At 38.3% G+C, this 25,204-nt stretch overlaps 1 protein-coding gene across 1 annotated transcript in view; it reads left to right on the top strand.

The window, feature by feature from the left end:
* The window catches only part of Odad2 (outer dynein arm docking complex subunit 2), a 116,139-nt gene extending 109,005 nt beyond the window's left edge, over positions 1–7,134 (top strand). Inside the window, exon 20 of the mRNA XM_090319101.1 lies at positions 6,929–7,134. Coding sequence (XP_090175227.1) covers positions 6,929–7,042 — 114 coding nt within the window. The 3' untranslated portion in view covers positions 7,043–7,134. The remainder of the gene's footprint in view (positions 1–6,928) is intronic.
* The last annotated feature ends 18,070 nt before the right edge of the window (positions 7,135–25,204 follow it).

Here is a 25,204-nt window from a genome sequence, read left to right as displayed (position 1 = left end):
CAAACCAGCCAGGTGATGGGAGGCCAAGGATAGGGGCTACACTTTCTCATATTTCCCTCTGTTTCCTCTTTCTGTAGAGAAAGAGACTGAACATATGTAAATGTCTGTGCTTGGTATGTGTATGTGTAATTACATGATCATCTTATTTCAACGTTATCGCCATGGCTACACTCTGCATCTTGACAATACTAAAAAACATTTTAACTATGAAATCTTAAACTCTGCATTCTCGGACTAGAATTTTCTATTTTCCCCTTTGTCCTATGCTATTCAAAACCACTTCTCCTGCTTCCTTGAGGTCTTGATTAGTTCTTCCAGCTGATCATGACCTTCCTCTACTTGTTTTCCAGCCCAACGCAGACTATGTGAGTGTTCAAATAAATTATAATCCTAGAATCTAGGTTTATTAAATATGCTGGGGAAATCAAGTGTATAAAATTTAGTAGACATGAGACTCTCCAACCTGTCCTTCAACAACCCCAAGCACTTGATTCCAGGATTGATTAAGGATGAATCCACAGGTGTTCAAGTCCCTTATTAGACAGAATAATTTGGTCATCTTAGCTACTGAGGAGTCTGAGTTCTGAAATTTTCAGTTTAAAGCCAACCTGGACAGAACACTCCATGAGACTCTTATCTCTTATAAACCACTTCAGAAAAAAACAAGCCAGAAGTAGAGTTGTGGCTTAAGTGATAGAGTACTAGCCTTGAGCAAAAGAAGTTCAGGAATAGCATTCGGACCCTGAGTTCAAGCCCCAGGACTGGCAAAAAAAAAAAAAAAAAAAAGAAAGAAAGAAAAAGGAAAGGAAAAAAAGGTCATATTTAATTTTTAAAAGCATGTGATTGTTTCTAGATTACTTTTAATTCTTAACACAATATGAATGTTATTTAAATAGTTCTACTGTATTATTTTAAAAATGACAAGAATAATATCTGATATCTGTACACGTTCACATAGACACATTTTCTTCAAATATTTTTGATTTGCAGTTCATTGAATCTGCATGGATTTTGAATCTTAGAAGATTTTATTGGCCTAATTCTACTGTGTAGGAGATTTGATTTTATTTCCCTGTTGTTGATGTAATTCTACTATCTAGGAAATTACCTGGCTATAGAATGAATGTTTGAGGCCAATAATTTACCAAGAGTACTATGAAGTCACTGTTGGCTTTACAAGGGTGGTGACAATGACAATAGACACGAATGGCCTTGAAAACTAGATAGGTAGCTGAGTGACAATCTGAAGTGGGTAGAAGGAGGGAGGAGGATGGGGGAGGGGTGAGACCCAAAATTTCTGGCTGGAGCAAATAAGGGATGGTGTCTCTTGTTGGTGCTGACACAGGAAAGTACCAGGGGGGCATGATTGCAAAGTAAAAATGGATTTAATCTGGAGCATAACAGATTTGAGATGCCTTGATGCTTCCATATAGAGATGTCTAAGAAACATCGGGTATGAAGTGTGCCATATGAAAGAAGTGATTGACAGCTGCTGGTGGCTCACGCCTGTAATCCAACCTACTCAGGAGGCTGAGATCTCAGGATCGTGGTTCAAAGCCAGGAAAAGTCATGAGACTCTATCTCTAATTAACCACCAGAAACCTGAAAGTAGTACAGTGGTGGAACACTTTGAGCAAAAAGAGCTAGAGGACAGTGCCCAAGCCCTGAGTTCAAGCCCCAGGACTCCCTATAAGTGACATTTGAATTCAAGTAGTAGGAATTAACCCTAGAAAGAATATAATGGAAAGGAGAAGGATTTGTTCCAAGTGATGCTGACACGTGATGCTGGGAGGGATGTGGGGTAGGGTCATTGATAAGCATTGAGAAGAGGACATATAGGCAGGAGTGGTTGGTCCATAAAGCCGATAAAGGGAGAGAATGGGGCTCATGGGTAAAGCAGGCCATAAGAGGCTCTGGACATGACTCCAGGCACTGCAATACAACAACTAGCCAAGAAGAGAAAATACAATTCTATCAAAGTCCTCTAAGGAGTCGAATAAGTGTTCAGTGCTTGGACAATAGGGAAGCTGGTGCTGAGTCCTGCAGGCTGGGGGGCAGAAGGCAGCCTGGGGCAGGTTGGATGGAACCTAAAGTCAGAGATAATAGAGGCCAGACAACAACACATTCAAATTTTTTACCTATAAAGGGGGAAAAAATGGCTAAGAAGTGGTATCTTGTGTGTGTGTGTGTGTGTGTGTGTGTGTGTGTGTGTGTGTGTGTGTGTGCCAGTCCTGAAGCTTGCACTAAGAGCCTGGGTGCTGCCCCTAAGATTTTGTTCAAAACAAGTGCTCTACCACTTGAGCCACGGCTCCACTTCCAGTTTGTTTCTTTCTTTCTGGTGTTTTAATAAGAGTCTCGTGGAACTTCTTTGCCCATGCTTATTTCAAACTGAGACCTTCTGACCTCAGCCTCCTGAGTAGCTAGGATTATAGACGTGAGCTATCAGCAACCAATGGTACCATTTTTTTTTAATGTGGAAAATATGATGGTAAAGAACCAGTGATAAGGAAGAGGTCATTGATAAAGTGAGAGCTGGAATACTTGGTAGTAAAATATTCAAAGAGGAAACTGAATGTGTACAAATGGAATGGCAGGCCCTGTGCAGAAGCAACATCTACTGAAGGTGGAGGAAGAAAGGAGGAAAAGGGTTGTGGTTTTAGAGTAGTTCTTGTCTACTGGCTTCTATAAAGTTTAAGAAGAGCCCATACAGATTATCTGCTGAGAATAGGGTCCAGAAGAAAGCATGAAAGAATAGAGATAGTTTAAATAGCTACTAAGGAGGCAAGCCCAGAGACTCACACCTGCAATCTTAGCTACTCAGGAGGCTGAAATACAAACAACAATGTCTTTTTGAAGCCAGCCCAGGTAGGGAAGTCTGGAGATTTCCTCTTTAACAAAAAGCCATGCAGTAGGTAAGGTTCAAGTAGTAGAGTACCATCTGCACAATCAAGCCAGCCAAGTAAATGCAAGACACTGAGTTCAAGCCCCAGTGCTGGCAAGGAAAGAAAGGAAGAAGAAAGAGAGGGACGGGGAAGGAGGGAGGGAGGGAGGGAGAAAGGGAGGGATGGAGAGAGGAAGAGAGGGAAGAAGGAAGGAAGGAAGGAAGGAAGGAAGGAAGGAAGGAAGGAAGGAAAGGAAAAGTAACTGAAGAGATTGTAAAAATGACCTATGGAGGGAAAGGCATATTTAGGATTCTGGGCAGTGAGGAGAATATAGTTGTGGTTGAACTTATACGTGATTCACTCCCTTGTTGTTTATGTACCATAGGCAGGACACAGAAATAGGTGAAGGCATGGTGCAGATAGAGACGGATTGCGTGCCATTGTGGCTTTCTTGGATGCTGTTATATGAGGTTTAAGATCCTGGTTTAAAAAAAAAATAACAGTGACTGCAAAGATGGATTGTGGAAATAGAGCCCAAGGGAAAAGAAGACAGGCACTATTGAAGAAAAGGCACAGGGGGCAGTGGGTGTGGTGATGATGAGAACCAACAGGAGTTGTGTGTGGTCATATTGGAGGTAGATTAACAAGACTGATAATTGGCCCTGGTGTAAGGGGCTAACATGGATGCAGTTTAAGTGTCCTTGAAATCAAAGAAGTGAGAGACCAGACATCAGTCCAGAGCCCAAGTTGATCCTGCACAATCTTCCAAATGTTTTGTAGTTTTCCTTTCTTGGAGCTAATATTTCCTTACCTGGAGCTAATATTTCCTTTCTTGGAGCTAATATTTCCTTACCTGGAACTAATATTTATGCATGATATGAGAATACCATCATTCTGTTTGGATAACCAGTGATTCATAAGCCAATTGTTAGAGTTATATAGTTTCCAATAACCTATGGATTCCTTCCTCATTGTTCCTGTCCTTTATTCAATTCTCATCACCTCCGGTGTGAACTAGCACAGTACCTTTCAGCTTCTTCTCTCTGTAGCTTATATTTTATAAGTTGCTGTAAAAGTTACCTTTCCACGGGACCAGGAGTTTGGCCTAGTGGTTAAAGTGCTTGCCTAGCATGCATGAAGACCCGGGTTCGATTCCTCAATTCCTCGGTACCACATACATAGAAAAAAGCCGGAAGTGGTGCTGAGGCTCAAGTGGTAGAGCTCTAGCCTTGAGAAAGTCCAAGGACAGTGCTCAGGCCCTGAGCTCAATCCCAGGACTGGCAAAAAAAAAGTTACCTTTCCAAAATACAAAATATGACTATGGAACTCCCCTAGTTAACATGCTTATATAATTTTGCTAGTATAAAGGTTTGAATTCAGGGGCTTTGGGCTCTTCAGCTTTATTCACAACTAGTACTCTATCATTTTAGCCAGGATTCCAGTTTAGCATTTTACTGGTTAACTGGAAGTGCAGTCGCTCCAACCTTCTGGCCTAGGCTAGCTTTGAACCTCAGTCCTTCAGATTATAGCTTTCTGAGTAGCTAACATTACAGGTCTGAGCTACTGTTAGCAGTCATTTCTCATTTTTATTGCCTAGAGAATAAAACCAAAGTCCCAAGTATGGCATATCTAAGCATTTCACAGTAAGATCCCACCTCACTCCAGCTAGAATGGCCAGGATCAGGAAAACGAATGACAACAGATGCTGGAGGGGATGTGGCCAGGAGGGATCACTACTACACTGTTGGTGGGAGTGCAAACTCATTCAACCACTATGGAAAGCAGTGTGGCAGTGCCTCAAAAGACTAAACATAAAACTCCCCTAAGACCCAGCAATTCCACTACTTGGCATTTACCCAACCACCCAGAAACAAGGACATACTAAACCCACTAGCACAACAATGTTCATTGCAGCACTATTCACCATAGCAAAGATATGGAACCAACCTAGATGTCCCTCAGTTGATGAGTGGATCAACAAGTTGTGGTATTTGTACACAATGGAATTCTATGCTGCTGTCAGAAAGAATGACATCGACCCATTTGTTAGGAAATGGAAAGACTTAGAAAAAATGATATTAAGTGAAGTAAGCCAGACTCAAAGGAACTTAGGCTCAATGGTTTCCCTCATTCGTCATAATCAGTAGAAACCTTGGGCTCTACTAGCAGAGATTTGCAATAGAGCAAAATCTTGATACATAAGGACATATAATGTGAAGCTAATTGAAAGGACTTCCAGGATAGTGAAACAAAAGCTATATAATGAATGATTGTTGTCCTTAATGTACTATGTTATCTCTCATCTCCTTTGCTGTCCCTTGGTTATCTCATATTGGTATAGTATCTCACTTTGTTATCTGATATATTGAATTTATTTGTATTTGGATATTTGAAATTTGATAGGGAAGGGGGGAAAACCAAGACGGGTGGGGGGTGTGGGGGGGGAGGGAAACGGGTACCAAGACATGTGAAAGGGTATCAATGTATGTGAATTAATGCACCTTCTATCTGGCAAATATCATGTAACCCTTTTACTACTTACAATAAAAAAATAAAAGAATGATTTTAACTGCAAAAAAACAAAAATAAAAAAAAACACAGTAGTTCTAGGTTATTTCTTTACTCATTTCTTTGCTCCTCGTTGTCTGGGATTATTCACATTTGTACTCAAATGCTGTTGTATTTGTGAAAATATGTGATCCAATTTCACTTTAACAGAACTACTCATTAGAATCATATTAGTAGACATTAAAGAACTGCCAAGTCATTTATTGGCTGACAATGGCATCTATATATGTTCCTGGTACTAAATAGTATTTTAAATTTACTTAGGTGCTTCCAGTCTAATGGATACAAAGCCTTAACCCACATAAGTTTGTAATGGGAGGATTGTCAGAGGTAGCAGTAGAGTTGTAAATGCCTAAGAGGACTCTGCTGATGGCACTGAAGGGAACCCACAAGTGTCAGCCTTGCAGCAAAGTCCACTTGGATCCATCTTGAAAGATGGATAGAATTTACTTGAGTAGAAGAAAGGAGTGACGCATTTGAAGTAGGGAGTTAGAAAAGTGTGGCCCCACAGTACTTGATAGAGTCGGGAAAGAAGCCAGTGGCTGGAAAGGCAAACTGAGGCCAGAGACTGCAACACTTTCAAGAACGGGTTAATAGATTGAAGTCTAGTTATTTTACATCAGGAGTCATTGAGAATGTCTGATAAGAGATTAACATAAACAGGTAGTGGCAAGCTTAGCTAGGCTGGAAATGGTAGAGTTTCAACTTACTAGTGGAAGGATGATATGGTATGGTGGAGAAGCCAGAATGGTTGCAAAAGAAATTCTAGAGGCATACCCTGAATAACTGATGGGAAAAGTGGTTTTAATTAAGGTCCAAAAGCTTTAAAAAAGATAAGAATTACATAAAAAATTCTATATCAGCTTAAGCATCATTTATAGTTGCCTCCAATGTTCTTTAGTGACTTTTAAAAGTATATGTTTTATTGTGGGATGTCAGTTACTCACACCTGTAATCCTTACTCCTCAAGAGGCTGAGATCTGAGGATCTCAATTCAAAGCCAAGCCAGGAAGGAAAGTGCAAGAGACATTTATGTAGCCACTAAAAAGCAGAGAGTGGAGTGGTAGCTCAAGTGATAGAGCACCATCTTGAGCAAAAATACTATGGAACAGTGAACAGGCCTTAAGTTCATGCCCAAGTATAGCACAAATATATATATATATTTACATATTTTAATATATTTTATGTTATTAGATATTTATTTTATTGCACACTAGATATTTATTATACTCTATTGGGTTTATATATTATTATTTATATATTTATTATATGTACATCTTATTTATTATATTTATATATTTATATAATGCATTGATATATGATAAATATATAATAATATATAATGTTGAATTATATAGTGGTTTAAATATAAATATATTTACAGATTATACATGCAATATATAATTATACATTCAAAATAATTGTCGTGTCTTCAGATGAATGATTTTCTTCTTGTTCTTCCCCTGCATGTACGATAGCTTCTGTTGGACATGGTCGGGTCTCCGGATGAAGCTCTCCAGGAAGCTGCTGCTGGTTGCATATCTAACATCCGTAGGCTGGCTCTTGCAACAGAAAAGGCAAAATACAACTGAATGCCCATCAAGCTGCCACATTTTACGTGACACAGCACATGTCACTCCCGAGGGCGGGGGTGGGGAGGGTCCTAAATTGGGGAAACATGTATTAATAAACCCTTTAAAGGGTCTAACAGGAAATAGAAAGCCTAAAAATGCAAAGGCTTGTTGTCTGAAAATGACTTGTATAATTTTGTTCTATTCAAATGTTTGGGGGATATGCCATATAATGAGATGTAAAGCCAATCCATCTGGGATTGTGTTTTCAAGCATTTGTGAATATTTGTTTACAGGATGCTTTTGTATTCATGGAGATTTTTAATAAAGGATATGGTTTTCCCAGCATGCAGTTTCACAGTTGCTTGTGAATGTCTGTAGAATTCCCTTTCTGTTAAACCTATCTACCGGGCCTGTCATTAGGCTTTGTCTGTGTGATCAGTTGCAACCCATGGGAGAATTCTGCTGAGATGTGCTGATTTCACAAACAGTGTTGAAATGGAATTTAGAGTTCAGCAGCTGGATATAGGAAGATTATCCCAGGGTCATCCGTAATTTCTTCCAAATACAATCAAACATCTGAGAAGATAATATCTAACTGTCACCATATCAGATAATGGGAAACACAAAAATATAGCAGTACTTTCTTTTCTCTCTGTACATATATGTATATGTAATACATATATATATATACATATATATATATATCTTGGACCTACAGAGCATAAACAATTTTGTTTTCATTTCCCTTGCAAGGATCCACCAACATTTTTTATAGAAAGAAATTCATTTATGCTGAAGTAAAGGATAATACTATTTCACAGAACGTTAAAGTTCTGTACTGATTTTCAGCACATAGAGTACTTTTTAAAAAGTGTCTACAAAGGATTAATAGCATTTTATCAGTTAAGAAATGTCAGAATCCACTTAAAAGAATCACAGATGTAACCTTTGTGTGCCGAAATGTTTGGGAACCAACTGTCCTCAGAATCTAAATACCAGCCAGAAAAATAGTTTTGTATGCGTCAGCTTAGTAAGCCAATAATCTTGTTCATGCATTAAAGGAGAGGCAAGGCAGTTTTATTAGAAAAATATTAGGCACTGTATATGTTTGTCATAATTTGAAGAAGACCATAAACTTAATTGAGTTAAATATAAATAATTTGTACAAAATGAAAAGCCTGTACAGAATAAAAAAATTTGACCAGTAATAGAAACTCCAATAAAAACATGAAGTACTTCTGAGAATTTTAAGGTTTCATAAAAACACCCTGTGGTCTTGAAAAGGACAGTACAAGAGACTGTGAACAACAACAAAAAATGGTATTAGTACTGAGAATTAAATGTCAAGAATGAGGGGAGAATGCAGTAGTAATAGTCAAGGCATAGCCTATGAAACTAGAAAGATTGAGGGGAGGGATTGGGAGAGATGGGGGAAAGATAGGGAAAAATGAAAAAAGTGGTAAGATGTAGCAAGATGCATTAGTACTTGTAAACTAATCTGTTGAATGATAAACCCCTTTGCACAACTACTTAAAAATAATAAGATGCAATACAAAGTTAAAGAATAGACTGAATCTATTAACTTCCAACAGTTAGTATTGCTAAAATGTAACTCCCTCTATTTCACTTTGTTTTACAACATTAAAAACACAGAAGCCATGGATTCTGATGATGGCAGGAAATAATGACATTGTCATCTGACTGCTAGGAAAGGAAATTTCCCACAATTGTCTTGGAATTTGAAAATATCCTGGAATTACTGGGTCCAGGGAGTAAAAGAAAGCATCAGGCAAAAACGACAACAGTGTGTGTGTGTGTGTGTGTGTGTGTGTGTGTGTGTGTGTGTGTGTGTGTCTGTGTGTGTCTGTGTTATGGTGTGTGTGTGTGTTGGATAGCAGGAGACTTGGCATTTCTGCTTTTATGTTTAGCAAATTCACAAAATAAAAATGGACAAAATAACAAAAGACTCAGAAATAGAAACTAACGTGAAGATTATCTTAAGTAACAAATGTTCTCAACATTTTTTCAACACTGGCAATGAGAAATTGAATTTAGAGATTTTTTTTTTGGCTTTTTTCTCCTTTGATGAAATGTTCTAATGGAAAATTGTTCTTACTAGAAAAATGGCAAAGCCAGTGAAAGTCCCACATCTATGGGTGACACAGAGACAGGATCATACTATTGCTAGCTATTTAGGGCTAGGAGAGAACTCTTCTTTCTTTTTAAAATTAATTTGGGGTGAGGGGTTTTGTTTGGTTTATTTTGTGCTATCTAAGGCGGCTGAAGACTTGTTTTTTTTTATGTTTTCAGGGACATTTCTTTCTTAGGCTTTATTTTTTCAGAGTACTGTCCAAGAATACAATATGCTTTTGAGGTAATAGATAGTTACAGTTTGGGAGAGATTTAAGTGGAAGGAATTTTCAATAGACTTCTGTGATCTTACATTGCCTTTTAGATATCTACCCTTATATTTTCCTTATGCTGTTCTCTGACAATGTTCTTTTGCTACTGAGATAACTTCCATTGAAGCAGTTTCTTAAAAACAAACAAAAAAACCCTTTTCTAGTCTCTGAAAGTCAATAGAAAGTTCTTAAGGCTTGGCACTACTGATTTTGTTACCCTGATTGACTCTAGAACTGGCATTCGACATTTCTAACACATTCGCATGGAAATGACAGATTAGTATTCAAAATATTTGGACAACTTCCACTTAGGAAAATGAGAATCTCAGTGGTTGATAAACAGGCCAAAGCTACCTGTAATTTTTTCTTTTTTTAATTTTTATTTTCACCAAGAGGATTAGGTGAACAAGATACAAACTTGGCAACTTTTGAGATACTTATTTTTGTTCCATAAAGATTTGGTATCAGAATAAGCAAGTCCATTCCTGTAATTTAAAGAAACTATACTGTTAAAAAAGCAGCGCCTATCTCTAATGTTTGACCAACAAGTAAGCCTGCATGTTCTTCAGCATAAAAAAGAAAAGTAAAGGAAGGGCTGGGAGTTTGGCCTAGTGGTAGAGTGCTTGCGTAGCATGCACAAAGACCTAGGTTCGATTCCACATACATAGAAAAAGCCTGAAATGGTGCTGTGGCTCAAGTGGTAGGGCTCTAGCCTTGACAAAGTCTAAAGACAGTGCTCAGACCCTGAGTTCAAGCCCCAGGACTGACAAAAAAAGAGTGGTCTTATTATGGGAACGATGGTTAGGTATTGCAATTGGGCCACTACAAGTACCAAGAGCACCTGAAAAGTAATTGCTTATTCCCTAAGTTCTCTTGGGATATATGGCGTGGGCTAAAAGATAAATGCATTTCCTGCCACTCCTATATGTAACCCAGTGATTTTGTGAAAGAAAAATAAGCTAAAAAAATTTGTGCTGGAGGAGGATCTGGGATAGAATGCTGTCATATGCATTTGCTCAATTTGCATTGTGGATGCAATCAAGACTTACACATAAAAGTGATGAGAATATTTTCTTAAGTACTTAACAAATATAGCCATGGCTTCTCCGTGATCTTTGTCCTCTGGATCTTACATACACACACGTATCTGCAGAGGAATTGGTGCCCTAGTTAAGCTTCAAACTTACGCCCACATGCAGAGTTAGACCTGGGTTTTTCTTTGAAGGAGATGTAGGTATTTTCTCAAGCTTTGATGGTTGTTCCTAATCTCCAGTGGCAAAGAGTAAAACATTAAGGGATCACTGTAATTATTCTGTCCCGTTTGAAGCCATAAACAGCTGCTGACACTGATTTAAAACAGAAGACAAGCTAGCACATTTTAATCCGTGAGGTCAATTTGTTTCGATTATTCCCTTAAACTGAAGTAATTATGAGCTAAAGCAACAAACGGAAAGGTGTCAAGCAAGGGGTAATTTTGTCATTTCTGCATGAGTGTAGTGCATGTGCGAGACAGATGTTTGAGACAGATGTGCTGAGCTAGGAATCATCCACCTACACAGAATTCTAATTCACAGCCTGCTTACAAGCCCATCAGAGCCCAAACTGACTTTGCCTGCCCTGTTTCCTTTTCTTGGATAATATTGTTAATAATTTCCTCAAAAAGCAGGAAATTTCTTATTTATGCCCTGAAGGCAGATGAGTTCATGTTTCATAGAAGGAAGAAGAATTTTTTAATGAGCACTAGAGTTTCATTTATGCTTAGTTTATCAAGTACAGTTCTGGTTTTTCTATTGAAAGAAAAATCACCAAAATGAAAATGAATGTCCATCAGTCCTCTCTCCTCAAATTAATTCACTCTTATTTCAACTGACTTCCCCAGTCTTACCTCCCACTATTTTCTCTCAACTATATTCTGCATGTACTCCAGTAAAATAAATAAATAAATCACATATGTTGACTCAGATGTGAACAAATTTACGTAACTTCCTTTGATTTTTTTTTACATGTCTTTCCAGTGGTGGGTTAAAAAAGCTTGACTGCCAATTAAAAGTGTTTTGACTTGAAATAGCTTTTTTAGGTTACCTGCCACTTTCTTTGGAGTTTTTTCCCCTTCTAGAGTCTTCTGTTCTTCCTCTCTCTTCTACCCTCCTTGGCCTCTGTGAGTTGGGGGACGGGTCATTCTGATGAGAAAAATAGGAAGAGCCGAAAAGTTATGCAGATCACCATGGAAATCGCTTGAACCTGTTGCTGGTGTGACATGGACTCTCCTGGTCACCTGAATTTCAGTGGTAGTGGTTGTTGCCTTATGGCTGTGTTACTGCCACTATTCTGACACTTGGAGATTCTCTCCTGACTCCTCATCAAGAAATTCCTACCCGATGGGTGCAGTGGTTCACACTTGGAGTCCCAGCAATGTGGAAGCTGGGGCAGAAAGGATCGAGAGTTTGAGGCCATCCTGAGCGATGAGTTAAGGGCTAGTGTGGGCCACACAGAGAAAACCCTTCTGGAAAAAAATAATAACAAAAAGAGCCTCTCTAGAACCCCAATCTCTTTTGTACCTGGGCCCTTTCGAAGCTGCTTGGCCTTACCAGAAGGCAGGAAGCCATTGGCTCCTTTCCCTTTCTCAGAAGATCATGTGTAAGGTTTTGTGAGCTGCCTCAAGCTCAAGGGCTTAGCAGCTTTCCTCTGCCTACCCAGACTTGGTGCTGTACTAAAACTGTACTTCTCGGAGATGTCTAAATCCCTCCAGGCTGCCTCTACTAGTTTTATTTCTTCTACCTCCAAAGGAGGTCAAGCTCCCACTCCCTACCATTCCTGCACTCAGGAATTTCCTCCTAAACATAGCATTCTGACACTTCTTTGTGGAAGGCCCTTTTTCAGTGGCAACCTCCTTCTCTGAGGTCAGACCTGCAAACTTGGGTTCTTTACATAACACCTCTCCCATAAGAAGACTGAGAAAACTACTGCTGCTGCCTGGAAGTCCAGTTAGAAGGATGACACGATTTTATAAATGTAGTTTGAAACTCCGAGCTGAGCAGGACTTATTTTATTCTGGGTGGCAGTCTGTCTTCCTTTCCCTGAAAATTATTGTCTTCAGCCCTCTTGGCTTAAATAGAAATAGAGGAGGGTTTTCAAAACAAGTAACTGACCAAACAAATATACAACAACAAAAGCAAACTAACTGTGGAAATACTTAGGAGGAAAAATACATCATACAGTATTCCAAAACATTTCTTCTCCTAGCATCATCCCAATGAAATTGCTTCTCTTTTCCAAATATGCTGGATCTTCTTTATTTGCTTCCATGTCCTGCCTGAATGTCTTTCTTCCCCTCAAGTTAAATCTGGGGGTTTTATTTCTTTATTGAATTATTATTGTAAAGGTGATGTACAGAAGGGCTGGTTACAATTACAAAGTAAGGAAATGAGTACAATTTTTGTCAAACACTATTATCGTCTCCCTCATTTTCTCCTGCCCCCTCGCAATTTTCTCCTACCCCCTTGCAACTCCCCCACCAGGTCGTAAAGTTCATTTCCAATGTAGTATCTAGTGGGCAATATGGTTGCATTGGATCATTCTTTGTCCTTTTATCATTTCTGTGATTTGCCTTCCCATTCCCAATCAGATACCTGCTTTGCTATTGCTTGGTTTTGTACATTGGTGGTTTTGTACATTCTTCCATCCATTTAAAGTGTATTAAAATGAAAAATAAGCGAAGAAAGTCGCTGTTTCTTTTTACTGATGTCACATCTGCACTCCGGTGCTCATTTTCTTCAGCACCCTCCTTCCACGGAGAAACAAATGAAGATATAAAACATTCCGCATGGCAGATGGACATTGTGTATGCTCTGATGTCAGCTCCTAGTTATGGAAAGTTCTCTGATATGTCGAGTGACTGTGCTCACTAGGATTTTGATAAAAAATGGCTTGAACCAAAGAGAGTGAAAAAATCCAGTCTTCTCTGCGGTATTTCCAAGAATTCTTTAGAGGGACATACTTTTCCAAACTACTTCATAATCCTGATTATTGTCTAGTCATAAATTATCAAGTAGTCTCTCTTCTCACCTCATTAAAGTATAAAGTTATTCTTTCCTCCACTCACCTCCCCTTGACATCTCAGACACACAACATAGCCCTTCCCATTGCATGTGTGTACAACACACAATGTGTATGTGTGCACACACATGCACCAGTCCAAGGATTTGAAGTCAGGGCTTGGGATTTGTCCCTTAGCTTTTTTGCTGGCTTTGAATTGGGATTCTCAGGTCTCATTCTCCTAAGTAACTAGGGTTACAAGTATTAGCCACTAGTACCCAGCTTCTCCTATTTTTTTAATTCTGAAATATGCCTCTTTCCCAAGGCAATTTTGTGTAGAAAACATTTATTACTAATGAAAGCAAGTTTGAAGAAAGGATTACTCTGTACTCCTGCATCTTGGTTTGAACCATTTTCACAATGAAGAGCTTCTTAGGATCACCATCTGCTTTGTTGGACTCTTCTTGCCTTCCTCTTACAGGGTCTTTTTTCTTCAGTTCCTCCTCATTCCCAGGATCCTTTTCTCAATGATGTGATCCTCCTATAATTAAATCTTGCTGTGTCAGTAAGCTTTTTTCTGCTTAAACAAACCATTGTTAATGGCTACTTTCTTAGGGTGGGGTTCAGCTACTCAGAAAGTTGGATTCGATTAAGTTGAGCACCTTTGTGAACCTGCTTTCACCTGTTGATGGGATTTGCTCTTTTTGGTTGTGCTCTCACACAATCTCAGATGGGACAATGCTCATCTGAACATGTTTTATGCCGTCTTTCATCCTTCAAGAGGCTATCCTGGGCATATGGAGATTGGGCTGGGTCCAGGAGAATAACTAGAAGCACATAAGGACCAGAAACATTATCCAAAAAAACATACAAAATTAATACCAGAAGCCATAGAAAAATAGTTCACAGCCAGGGACAACTGGTAGACCAGATCTTTGCTCTATTCTGTTGGCCTCCACTTGGTAAGAAGCTGCAAAAATACATTACCAATGGTGACAGTATGGTGGAGTTGAGGAGGGACACACAGGACAGATCCTAGGGACTAAGAGACGTTCACTAAAAACACATCTCTCTCCATGCAGAAGAATTTTGCAGCCACCTGTTAAACTTCAGGATCTATTTTCTTTAACACACACACACACTTGGAAACAACATCAGCATGAGACAAGGGCTCATGGGGAGAGACTAAAAAAGGAAAATGTTTTGCTTCTGGAATTGTTGCTGCAATTTCATTTATTATATATGCATATATATATGTGTGTGTATAAAGGCAGGATGAGGCTGGGCACTGACTCTGAGGGGGTTTTTCCCTTGATGCTAGTATTCTACCAATGAGCCACACCTTCACTTTTTTTTCTGATTAAGTGGAGTCTCACAGACTTTTCTCCTGGACTTGGTTCCTCAGATCTCAGCATTCTAAGTGGCTAAGATTATCCATCATGCCCCAATCATTTCAATCATTAACTGTTGATATTATAGTATCCTTAAGAGAATCTAACAATATATGCATATTTATTTCCAATTTATTCTGGTTTATCACATGTAGAATTACATTAGGATACATATGCTAACACCCTACCATAGAGATGAGGCAGGCTTCTATTTACCCTGATATTTTCTGGGGGAAAAATGGATGGACCAAATACAAATGGACATAGATTTTCAAGTACACTAGAGAGACAATTGCTTTGTACAAAATGTACCATAAAGTAAAAATAATTTATAATGTTATTTTCAAGGAGGGTAGAGTTAATAAAAAAACTCAAAGAAGATTGAACCCTCTGTAAAAGTAATAATAATAATAAAAACAGCATAGCCTTCTTTTCCTAAGGAAAAGGAGAGAATTGATGAGGAAAAAAGAATCCGTTCTGGGATAGCAAATTTCATCAAGTGTAGTGCACTGGCAAGAAAAAGAAAGGCAGAAGAAGGAAGAAGGAAAGAAGTACAGAGGAGTTGGATGTTCTTTAAACAAACAATTTTGGCAGGTGAATAAGCACGATGGGAAGTACAGGAGAGGGAGCAGGGTGCCAAATTGGCAATGCAGAACTGGACAAAGTTCTAAAAGGCAAATTATAGGACCACAAAAGGATGGGTTGCCAGATCACCAAGGATGAACAAAAAGAGATGCCACAATAGTGTAGGGACCACATCAAAGTGGGAAAATGACATAGTGTGAGGTGAACATAAAACACCAGGAAACCATTAATCAAATGAATTAATAAAATTCAAATTATTACTGACAATCCAACTGAGTAACCAGTTCTGGATTTCATATATTTCTCTTTAGGTTTATTGTCTGGATCTATAATCAACACAAATGATTCTTTTTAGTTTCATATAATAGGAATCATAACTGAAAGTGGCTTAATTCTGAGTGTGTATGTATGCATGTGCACGCATGCACACACATCTATTGAGTTTTGTACATATTGAAGGTTTGTGACAGCCCTTCATCAAGCAAGTGTATCAGGACTATTTTTCCAATATCTCAGGTGGATCATTAGCATTTTTAGCAATCATGTATCTCTAATGAATGTATATTCATTGTTTTGTAGACATAGTGCTATTGCACCCTTACTAGATTGCAGTACAATAATTTCTATATGCAATGAGAAGTCAAAACAATGACTTATGAGACTCACTTAACTGGTTTTACAAGTGGTCTGGAACCAAACCTTCAACTTCTTCCAGGTATATACCTTGTATACCTTGTCATTCTCAGGTTGTCTTCCTTTGTGAGTACAAATCGGCTCCTGAAATTCCTGTTCTCGTAATTTCACACTATTCGGAGAAATTTTGAGTCCCCCAGCCACAGTGAAAACCAAATTTAGCTTCACACTAAATTGAACTGAAATAGAGCATTTACCAAACAGTTTAGATTATGCCTCATCCCTGAGGACCAGGAACATAAGAAGTGACCTACGTCCATTTCCTTGGGTCATACAGAGACTAAGGCTCCATCTGGCTCAATCAACATGGCTGATTCCCAAGTGGGGTACTGTTTAGTGGTTAGTGGAGGGAGCCAGTCAAGCGCCTCTGACTGGAGGGCTTTGGGCTCTGGAGATGCCTCTTTACCAGCCATCTCTGGGTTGAATACATAGCCAAGGTTATCATGTAGCTAGACATGTGTGTGGGAACCATCTCCTGATTCTCTCCCCCTTCTGTTGTGAAGAAAAGTGACACTTATTTGTTAGGTGCTAGATAGCCATCTAATCTATCTCTTAATTTTCTGTAGCACTAAATTTTGTGTCAAATCTGTCTTTCACATGAGGTCTTTTTTCATTCTCCTTTCTTCCTTCCTTTCATCCTTCTTTATCATCTATCTTGCTTTCTTTCTTCTTTTCTCTCTTTCTCCTTTCTTTCTTTCTTTCCTTTTTCCCTGTCTCCTTCCTTTCTCTCTTTTTCTCTTTTTCTTTCTCCCTCCCTTTCTTTTCCTTCCTTCCCTCTCTTCTTCCTTTCTCCTCCCTTTCTATTTCTTCCTTTCTCTTTTCTTTCTTTCCTTTTTTCCTAACTTCTTTCTTCCTATTTTCTTCCTTCCTTCCTTTTTCTTAACTTCTTATTTCTCCTTCCTTCCTTCCTTCCTTCCTTCCTTCCTTCCTTTCTTCCTTCCTTCCTCCAATTCTATCCTTCCGTCTTCCCTTCCTCCTTTCTCACTGTCACCCTCCCTCCCTCCCTTCCATCCATCCTTCCTTCCTTTCTGTAATAGGGCTTGAACTCAGGGCCTGCTTGGGAGTGTACCTTAATTTTTTGTTCAAGGCTGGTGCTTTAAGTCACACCTCCATTTCTGGCTTTATTTCTGATTAACTGGAAATAAGAGTCTCATAGCTTCCAATTGCTATCCTCAAATCTCAATCTCCTAAGTAACAAGAAAGGCTAGCTGAGTCAGGGAGGCCTAGCTTCAAAGTCTTTGAACTAACTTGTGTTTATAACTTACTTTGTAATGTAGTTAAACATATGCCAAGACAAATTCAAATCTTCCATTTGTAATTATGGTCTTAATAAACTTTTACTCAGAAGAAAATTAATTGTGGAGATATGTTGGATATTTTTATGATTTTGAATGATTAGCAACATTTGCTCTATTTTCTGATGTCTTTGAAATATCTAGACAAACATTTCCATCTTTGAGAGACAACTCAAGTAAATCTCTACACTTCTTTTGTAAAATGAGAATCATTCTATCTACTTCATTAGCCAGACTCTGTCCCAAAACCAAAACAAAATACAAGAAAATAAGAATGGGGGCTTGGCTTAAGTTGTTGAACACTTACCTAGCATACAGAACCGGAGTTTTGAGGATTCTAGTTCAAAGTCACCCCAGGCAGCAGAGTCTGTGAAAGTTTCTGTGACTCAGTTGGTAGAGCACTAGCCTGGGACAGTGCCCAGGCCCTGAGTTCAAGTCCCAGATCTGGCAAAATAGCAACCACAAAAACAAAGTTCTACTGGAAAGAAGATGGATAGATACTTTCAAGTTGAAATTTAGTGGTGACCATTAAAACAGATAGATCAATGTTGATCAAAATGCTGTTATTGTTTTTTAATTTATGGAAGCTATAATTGTTCCTAAAAACACTGCCTCAAATCATATAAAGTAAAATATAAGTGGAACTACAGTGGATAGGAACAATCTACAATTGTAGCTCACAGTGAAATATTTTTAAGCATACTTTTCACAAAGAGAGATTGAGTAGAACAAATTTGGAAAGAAGAAAATATTCTGAACATCAGAATTATTAAGCTTGACATACATATGTATATATATGTATATATGCGCATACTCAGAATGCATATAGTTGCATAAACAAAAATGCATAATTTAAAGTGCATATTGACAATCTATAAAAGATGAACAAATATTTGACCATAAAACTCAGCAATAAAGCAATAAGATTACAAATGCAATCAATATCTTCAGATAGCCTCACATTTAGAATTTTCTTTTCTTTTTTTTTGTCCGTCCTGGGGCTTGAATTCAGGGCCTGGGCATTTTTCCTTGAGCTTTCTCAAGACTAATGCTCTACCACTTGAGCCAGAACACCACTTTTGGCTATTTTTTTCTGTGTGTGTGGTACAGAGGAATCAAACCCAGGGCTTCATGTCTGCTAGGCAAGCACTCTACTACTACCAGGCCACCGTCCTGGCCCTCAAATTTAGAATTTTTAATGCCCACTTCTAAATAATTCATGAATCAAAGAATAAGCCATGTTGAAAGTGGCAGAATAGGGGCCGGGAGTTTGGCCTCGTGGTAGAGTGCTTGCCTAGCATGCATGAAGACCCGGGTTCAATTCCTCGGTACCACATACATAGAAAAAAGCTGGAAATGGTGCTGAGGCTCAAGTGGTAGAGCTTCTAGCCTTGAGAAAGTCCAAGGATAGTTGCTCAGGCCCTGAGCTCAAGCCCAAGACTGGCAAAAAAAAATGGCAGACTATAGCTGATTGGCTAGGTAGACCTTGTATATTGCAAAATTTATATGGGATTCTTTGCAAGGAAAATTCATTCTGATTCAAGTTGGGCTAGGCTTTCTTTCAAATGGAATATCCAAAGCATTGACATAGGGGGAAAAATGAAAGGGAAATTCACTTCTTCCCCACATATTAGGAGAATTACTCTGTTTTCTCTTTCTTGGGGTAGTTTCACAGTCTCAACTAGAATCCATAAGCTCCTGGTAGAGCTCATTGTGTCATTAACCACTGTGCACCATTGGTAACCTTCTCTTTCTAGAACATTCTCACATGTGAATTTAAAACTCCACACAAAGGAACGTCCAGCCTGAGAGCTGTATAAGTCCTGCAAAATCATTTGGTACACAATGAGGCAGACATATGCTTCTCGTATGCTTCTCATTGCCTCCTGTGGCTGTCTGCCTGTATCGATAATTTTGTATGACCCACGAATGCTGTTAAAAATATCCAAATGGTCGTTGGCAGAATAAAAGGTCTCCATCCCTTGCACGACTTCCCTTCTAGAAGTAACTGAAATGAATTGCATGCTTCACCTGAGTCCAAGAAGGGAGAAGGAAGAAATTAACATTTCATTTCACTGTCTGCCCAGGAGAGACAGTTGGCAGAAAGCCTTCCACCTGACTCATCTGATAGAGATGATAATAAACCCAAATAAGAAAGACAAATAGTATGATTGCAGCTTCCAGGTATATTATAAAAAGAATACATTACTAGTTCATCTAAAATGGATCTTTTTCTCCTGGGTATTTAACAATGCACAAATATTGTTACAGGTTGCCTGTTATAGCAAAGAATGATTTTGCACATGGTCACATTAAGGAAAACCTATTTTCATTCTCTTTGACTTCATTTTTAAGATCACAACTGTTAGCACTCTTAACGGAACAAAGCAGGGACTTCCTTAAACATGTTTCAGGATAATAGCTTTCATTTTGTTTGACTTGGCTAGACATATATTGCTTCTTGGAGACCTCAATTATATAACCTGGGGTTTCCACATTGTTTTTGACCGAAAAGTAGAACAAAAATAAGTTGTGCGGACAAAATTTGAAACACATGATATGGAATTGAAAAGACTTAAGCGGTGAAAAAGTTGTCTGAGTTTGTGGTAATCAAATCTTGAAACAGAGTGCTTAAACAAGCACATGGTTCAAACTGGCTACGTGTCGCTTTGGCTGTATGTCTCAGAAGAGTACATTGCTCTCTCCTTCAGCTGTAGAATAGGTACAGGCAAAACGGAGGCAGTAGACATCAAATTCATATTCCTGTCTTAAGTTATATTTATCCTAAGCAGCCTTCCTAAGGCTCTGGCTTGAGTATCATGATGAGCAAGCAAGAATTTGCAGGACTGAGGGAAAATAACAAGGTATTGAAACTAGTGCAGTGTTACACCAGCTGTTCAACTTTTGTCATTTCAATTGGATTAAGCTACTTTAGTGTAATATTATAGAGCTGAGTTAAGCTTATATTTACCATGTATAATTCAGTATTTTAGAGATAGTCTATCTGGAGGCTGTAAGTCTTTAGGTGTGTCTAATGAAAACAAGCGATCTTTAAATAAGAATCCTAACCCTCAGAATTTTGACTATAATTTTAGTAGACTTATGGGCCCATAAATCTGCTCATGGATCAAAATTGAGAGCTCTGAGAACCTGAGAATGTAAACCCTGGTAGAAAGTTCATTTAAACTAATTTATCTTTTCAAGGAAAATCTCCTTTTATTAAAGAATTTGTACATGTAGAAACAATCTACTTTGAGTAAATTTAAAAATAATTTATGAAAAATTTTAAAGAAAGAAACTGCATGCAACTGTTAGAGGAATTTAAACATTTGCCATATTACAACTAGAATCCATGTTTATGTCTTAAATGGATAAATAGTGTTAGATCCTTTTCATGTCCATATGATTTTTAATGGTTTCTTCTTTATTCTACTAGAGAAGAAAATTCTAATTAGCAGTTCAAAATCATCACCACTAAAGTGATGCTGCAGCTCAACGGAGTAGAGCACTAACCTTGAGCTGAAGAGCACAGGGACAGTGCACGAGCCTAGAGTTTAAGGCCCAGGACTGCCCAAAAAAGAAATCCTCAGCACTAGAAAAAAATGCTGTGTGGCTCTAAAGAATTGCTGTAGAAATCTGGATTGAAAGGATGGAAATGTTTTCAAGGTAAGACTACTTTTAGCATACTTCAATGATGATGATCAGAGAAAATAAAGTAGGGGCTTGGTATCTGCGGGTATATGGTTTCAAGAAAACCACCACTGACAAACAATCCCTTATACTCAAATGCATAAAATTTAGTATTGTAATTAATTATTGCCCTGGATTCAAGTCCAGAGAGAAAAGTCTGAAGTCATCACTGTGATCTGAATTAATTTCCTTCAATTCCTGCATTAGAATCCTAAACTCCAGTATTCCAGAATACAACTATATTTGGATGAAGGTCTTTGAGGAAGTTATTCCATTCAAATGAAATTATGCAGGTGGGTATCCTCATATGGACAAAGAAATTTGGACAAGGCAAAACTTACAGAGCAAGAATATGTACAAAATTTATAGAGCAAGAATATGTACACAAAAATGGCTAGCTAGAAGCCAGGGAGATGGGTTTGGGAAGAAAGGAAATCTGTGAACATCTTGGTCTTAGATTTCTAGTCTTCTAGACTATGATTTTAACCACCATGTTATGGCACTTGCAAGAGCAGATCTAGCAAAATATAACATTTGGCTATCGATTTTCTTCTAGTTGTAATAAAGCAGATGGAGTTTTCCAATAGAGAAAAGAGTAGGGTGGAAATGTATAAAATAGGAACAATGGTACTTTGTCAGAGGCATATAGCATAGTGATTCTATGTTTACCTAGTATGTACAAAGCCCTGAGTCTAAAAAAGAAGAAAAAGGAAAGAGGAGAGGAGAGGAAAGAAGAGAAGAGATAGTGAATTTATTTCATATTACTTAAGAAAAAAATGTATCATTGGAAGTTTTGCAACAATACATAATACTATAACTGTAATAAGCCACTGCCCATTAACTAGACTGGAATTATATGGCTTAATTGAAACAACTATTACTAAGATCATAGCTCACATTTATTAGTGAGACTATATGCCACAAACCCTGAGGATACTCAGGATTATTTAATATATTCAAGAACCTCATATATTTTCTCCACCCTGGCGCTTGACCTCAAGGCCTAGGCAATGTCTCTGATCTTTTCTTTTCTTTCTCTCTTTATGTTTTTCTCAAGGTGAGTGCTCTACTACTTGACCCACAGCTCTACTTCTTGGCATTTTGGGCACTTCATTGGAGATAAGTCTCTCATAAACTTTACTGCTAGGAGAGCTCCCAAGGCAGTAAATTTGAATATGTCCCTACTCAAGTGGGAGGAAAAAGTCCTGGAGACAGGACCTGAAATCATGAGGCCCTGCACTATACAGTTCCTCAGGGTGGAAGTGTCTGTAAGAAGCCTGCTTTGTGAGAGGCCAGGTGAAATCAGCTCTATAAAACAGCCATTCCTCTTAAGACAGCATCTGTCGGCCCAGGCTCTGTGTTGAACACCTGGGAAAGCAGTTAGCAGTAGATAAATCTGGGTCTTCCTCCCCCCCCCCCCCACACACACTGCTTCTAATCAGCAACTAGCATTGAGAAGCACTCCCTACACCAGATGATCCAATTCTCCTTCAAACTAACAATGGATGATTTTTCTATATGTCTTGCCTAAATTCCTTTTCTTTGAGGCCCAAAAACATCAGATTTTTATTCTGTCTTTGGTTCTTCTTGGTCATGTAGTCTTAATAAATTCATCTTCTCAAACTATAGGTGTGAAACGCTTTATCATTCCCTACCATGAATCTCTGCAGGAGATTCATGATATAGTCAAAAAATGACAAAAACATGACTACATCTTTCTGTTCAACACAACTATATTTTTGTGACAGGGACTCCCTGACTTATGACGACTGAGCTTGGGAGTTTGTCAACTTTCTGGGTACAAAAGTGTTTAGTAGAAATCCTACTTGAAGTTTAGTTTTGATGTGTGTGTGTGTGTGTGTGTGTGTGTGTGTGTGTGTGTGTGTGTCCTGTGACTTGGACTCAGAGCTTAAGCACTATTTCTGAGCTTCTTTTGCTCAAGGCTATCATTCTCCCACTTGAGCCTCACCCCTACTTTTGGCTTTTCACTGAAAATACAAGTTTCATGCACCAGTTGACTTCAAATTGAGATCCTCAGATCTCAGCCTCCTGAATAGCTAGGATTATAGGGTTGATAGGCCTGAGTTACCAGCACCCAGATCTACACTCTGACTTTTAAATCTTAATCATTACCAGAGCTAATCTAGGTGATGTGATACTTAACATGATCCTGGGTAACTGCAGTTAGTACACCTCTCAGTGAACCACATAATCAGAAGCATAAACAATGACACTCTGCAGAACACCGTGTTACCAAATAAGATGCTGGGTAAGTTTAATGTATTAAATGCAGTTTCAATTTATGGTATTTCTAACTTATTTAAACTCCTGAGTTTAACAGGGTATAATTCTACCAGAAGTCAAGAAGAATCTTTCTTCTGTATAGTTTTTTTTTAATGTACATGAAGGGGAATTGCTTGGAAATGGGGCTTCAGTTAATGTGCCTGATGGGTCACCACAATCTTACTGCATAACAGTCTCAAACACTCACTGGTGGAGAATGTTAAGTGTTTACTGCTTATGCATCTGGAATGAATTGAGGATTGGCTTAAAGGCCCTGCTGATCTTGGCTGGACTAATTCTAGTTTGCACAACTGGGAGTAAGAAACCATTGTCTGGTCTGGGTAACAAGACAAGATGGGACTCAGTTCCCATTTCTCACACCCTGCTCAAGGCTAGCCCAAAGACGTTCTCACAGAGATGGCAGAGAAGGTTCCATACACAGGCCATCTTCAAGATTGAATATGCCAGCTCAATGGGAAGGCCACCAGCTAAAGCAAGCCACGTGGCTGAGCACAGTCCTAAGAATCTGGTAGTCAATGCATCTGCTTGCAGCAGGAGAAGAAAAGATAGCAATCTAGGAGAAAAAACTGGAGCCATCCTTCTAATCCATCCTGGTTAGGAAAACAACATAGCATCATGAAGCCCTGCAGTGGATTATGGGAACTTAGGAAAGATGGTAATTTGGTGAAACAAAATATTGGAAACAATGTGTAAACAAAAAAGGAAATCAAATAGTGTGATGCTGTCAACAACAAACTTGCTAATGACCAGAATATAAAAGAAGGAAGTGGCTCCTTTTTCTGCTATCCTTCCACCCCAAATATGACTGAACCCGCAGAATGTGGTTAAGATACGATGTAATCAAGGAAAATTTTAAAGCATGTAAACATGAGTAGATTGCAAATTACTAAGTTTTATATCATCATAGATTAGTAAGGTCCCGAAATTCTTAGAGACTAAGTATGTATTTGAGTCAGAAATATATTTGTTAGATATAACAATTAGCTACATTTTTAAGTATCTTGGGGATTTGAAAGCCCAACTTTGAGATACTACTTTATCAGATTTCATCTCACTTGATTACTGGATTTTAGATAATAAAATAAATGTCTAGATACTAAGAGTGTGGCTTAATGGTAGAGTGCTTGGGTTCAATTCCTTGGTACCCCATACACAGAAAAAGCCAAAACTGGTGCTGTGGCTCAAGGTAGACTGCTGGCCTTGACAGTGCCCAGGTCTTGAGTTCAAGCCCCAATGACAGGTAAAATAAACAAATAGATAAATAAATATCTAGGATAATGTTACTAAAATAAAAAGTCTGCATCTTCTTAATTAAATCACATCATAATTCCTTAAGTAAATTTCATTTTAATGCAAACAGAAATAAAAATGATTCTTAAATCTTTAGTCAACCCAAATTTGATCTGGATCTTGATCAGAATAACTAGATACAAACTTTTAACTTTACAAAAGTACCTTGAATTGATGGCATAGTTTTGTTGTTTTTTTTTTTTTTTGAGAAATACTCATGTTATTTAGACGTTTGAGGAGTGTCTATGTAAATGTTAAACTTTTTTTTAACTTTGGATTAGATTAATTACAGAAACAGAAGACTTATTAGTAACAACCTTCACATGAGAGCCAGAAAATAGACATATGTGGCATAATTATAAAATTTGGCATAGCTAAGCTAATTATGAAAGGTGGTAATTTTTTAGCTTACTATCATTCTTCCACATTAAAGAGTATTTTCCCATAAATGTGTCATACATGCAAATATATATATATGTGTACAATATATGCTGG

This window comes from Megascapheus bottae, chromosome 26, assembly GCF_031878675.1.
Source record: "Megascapheus bottae isolate mThoBot1 chromosome 26, mThoBot2.hap1, whole genome shotgun sequence".
NCBI lineage: Eukaryota > Metazoa > Chordata > Mammalia > Rodentia > Geomyidae > Megascapheus > Megascapheus bottae.
Note: the sequence above shows the minus strand (reverse complement) of the source record. Positions and strands in the feature narration are given on the sequence as shown.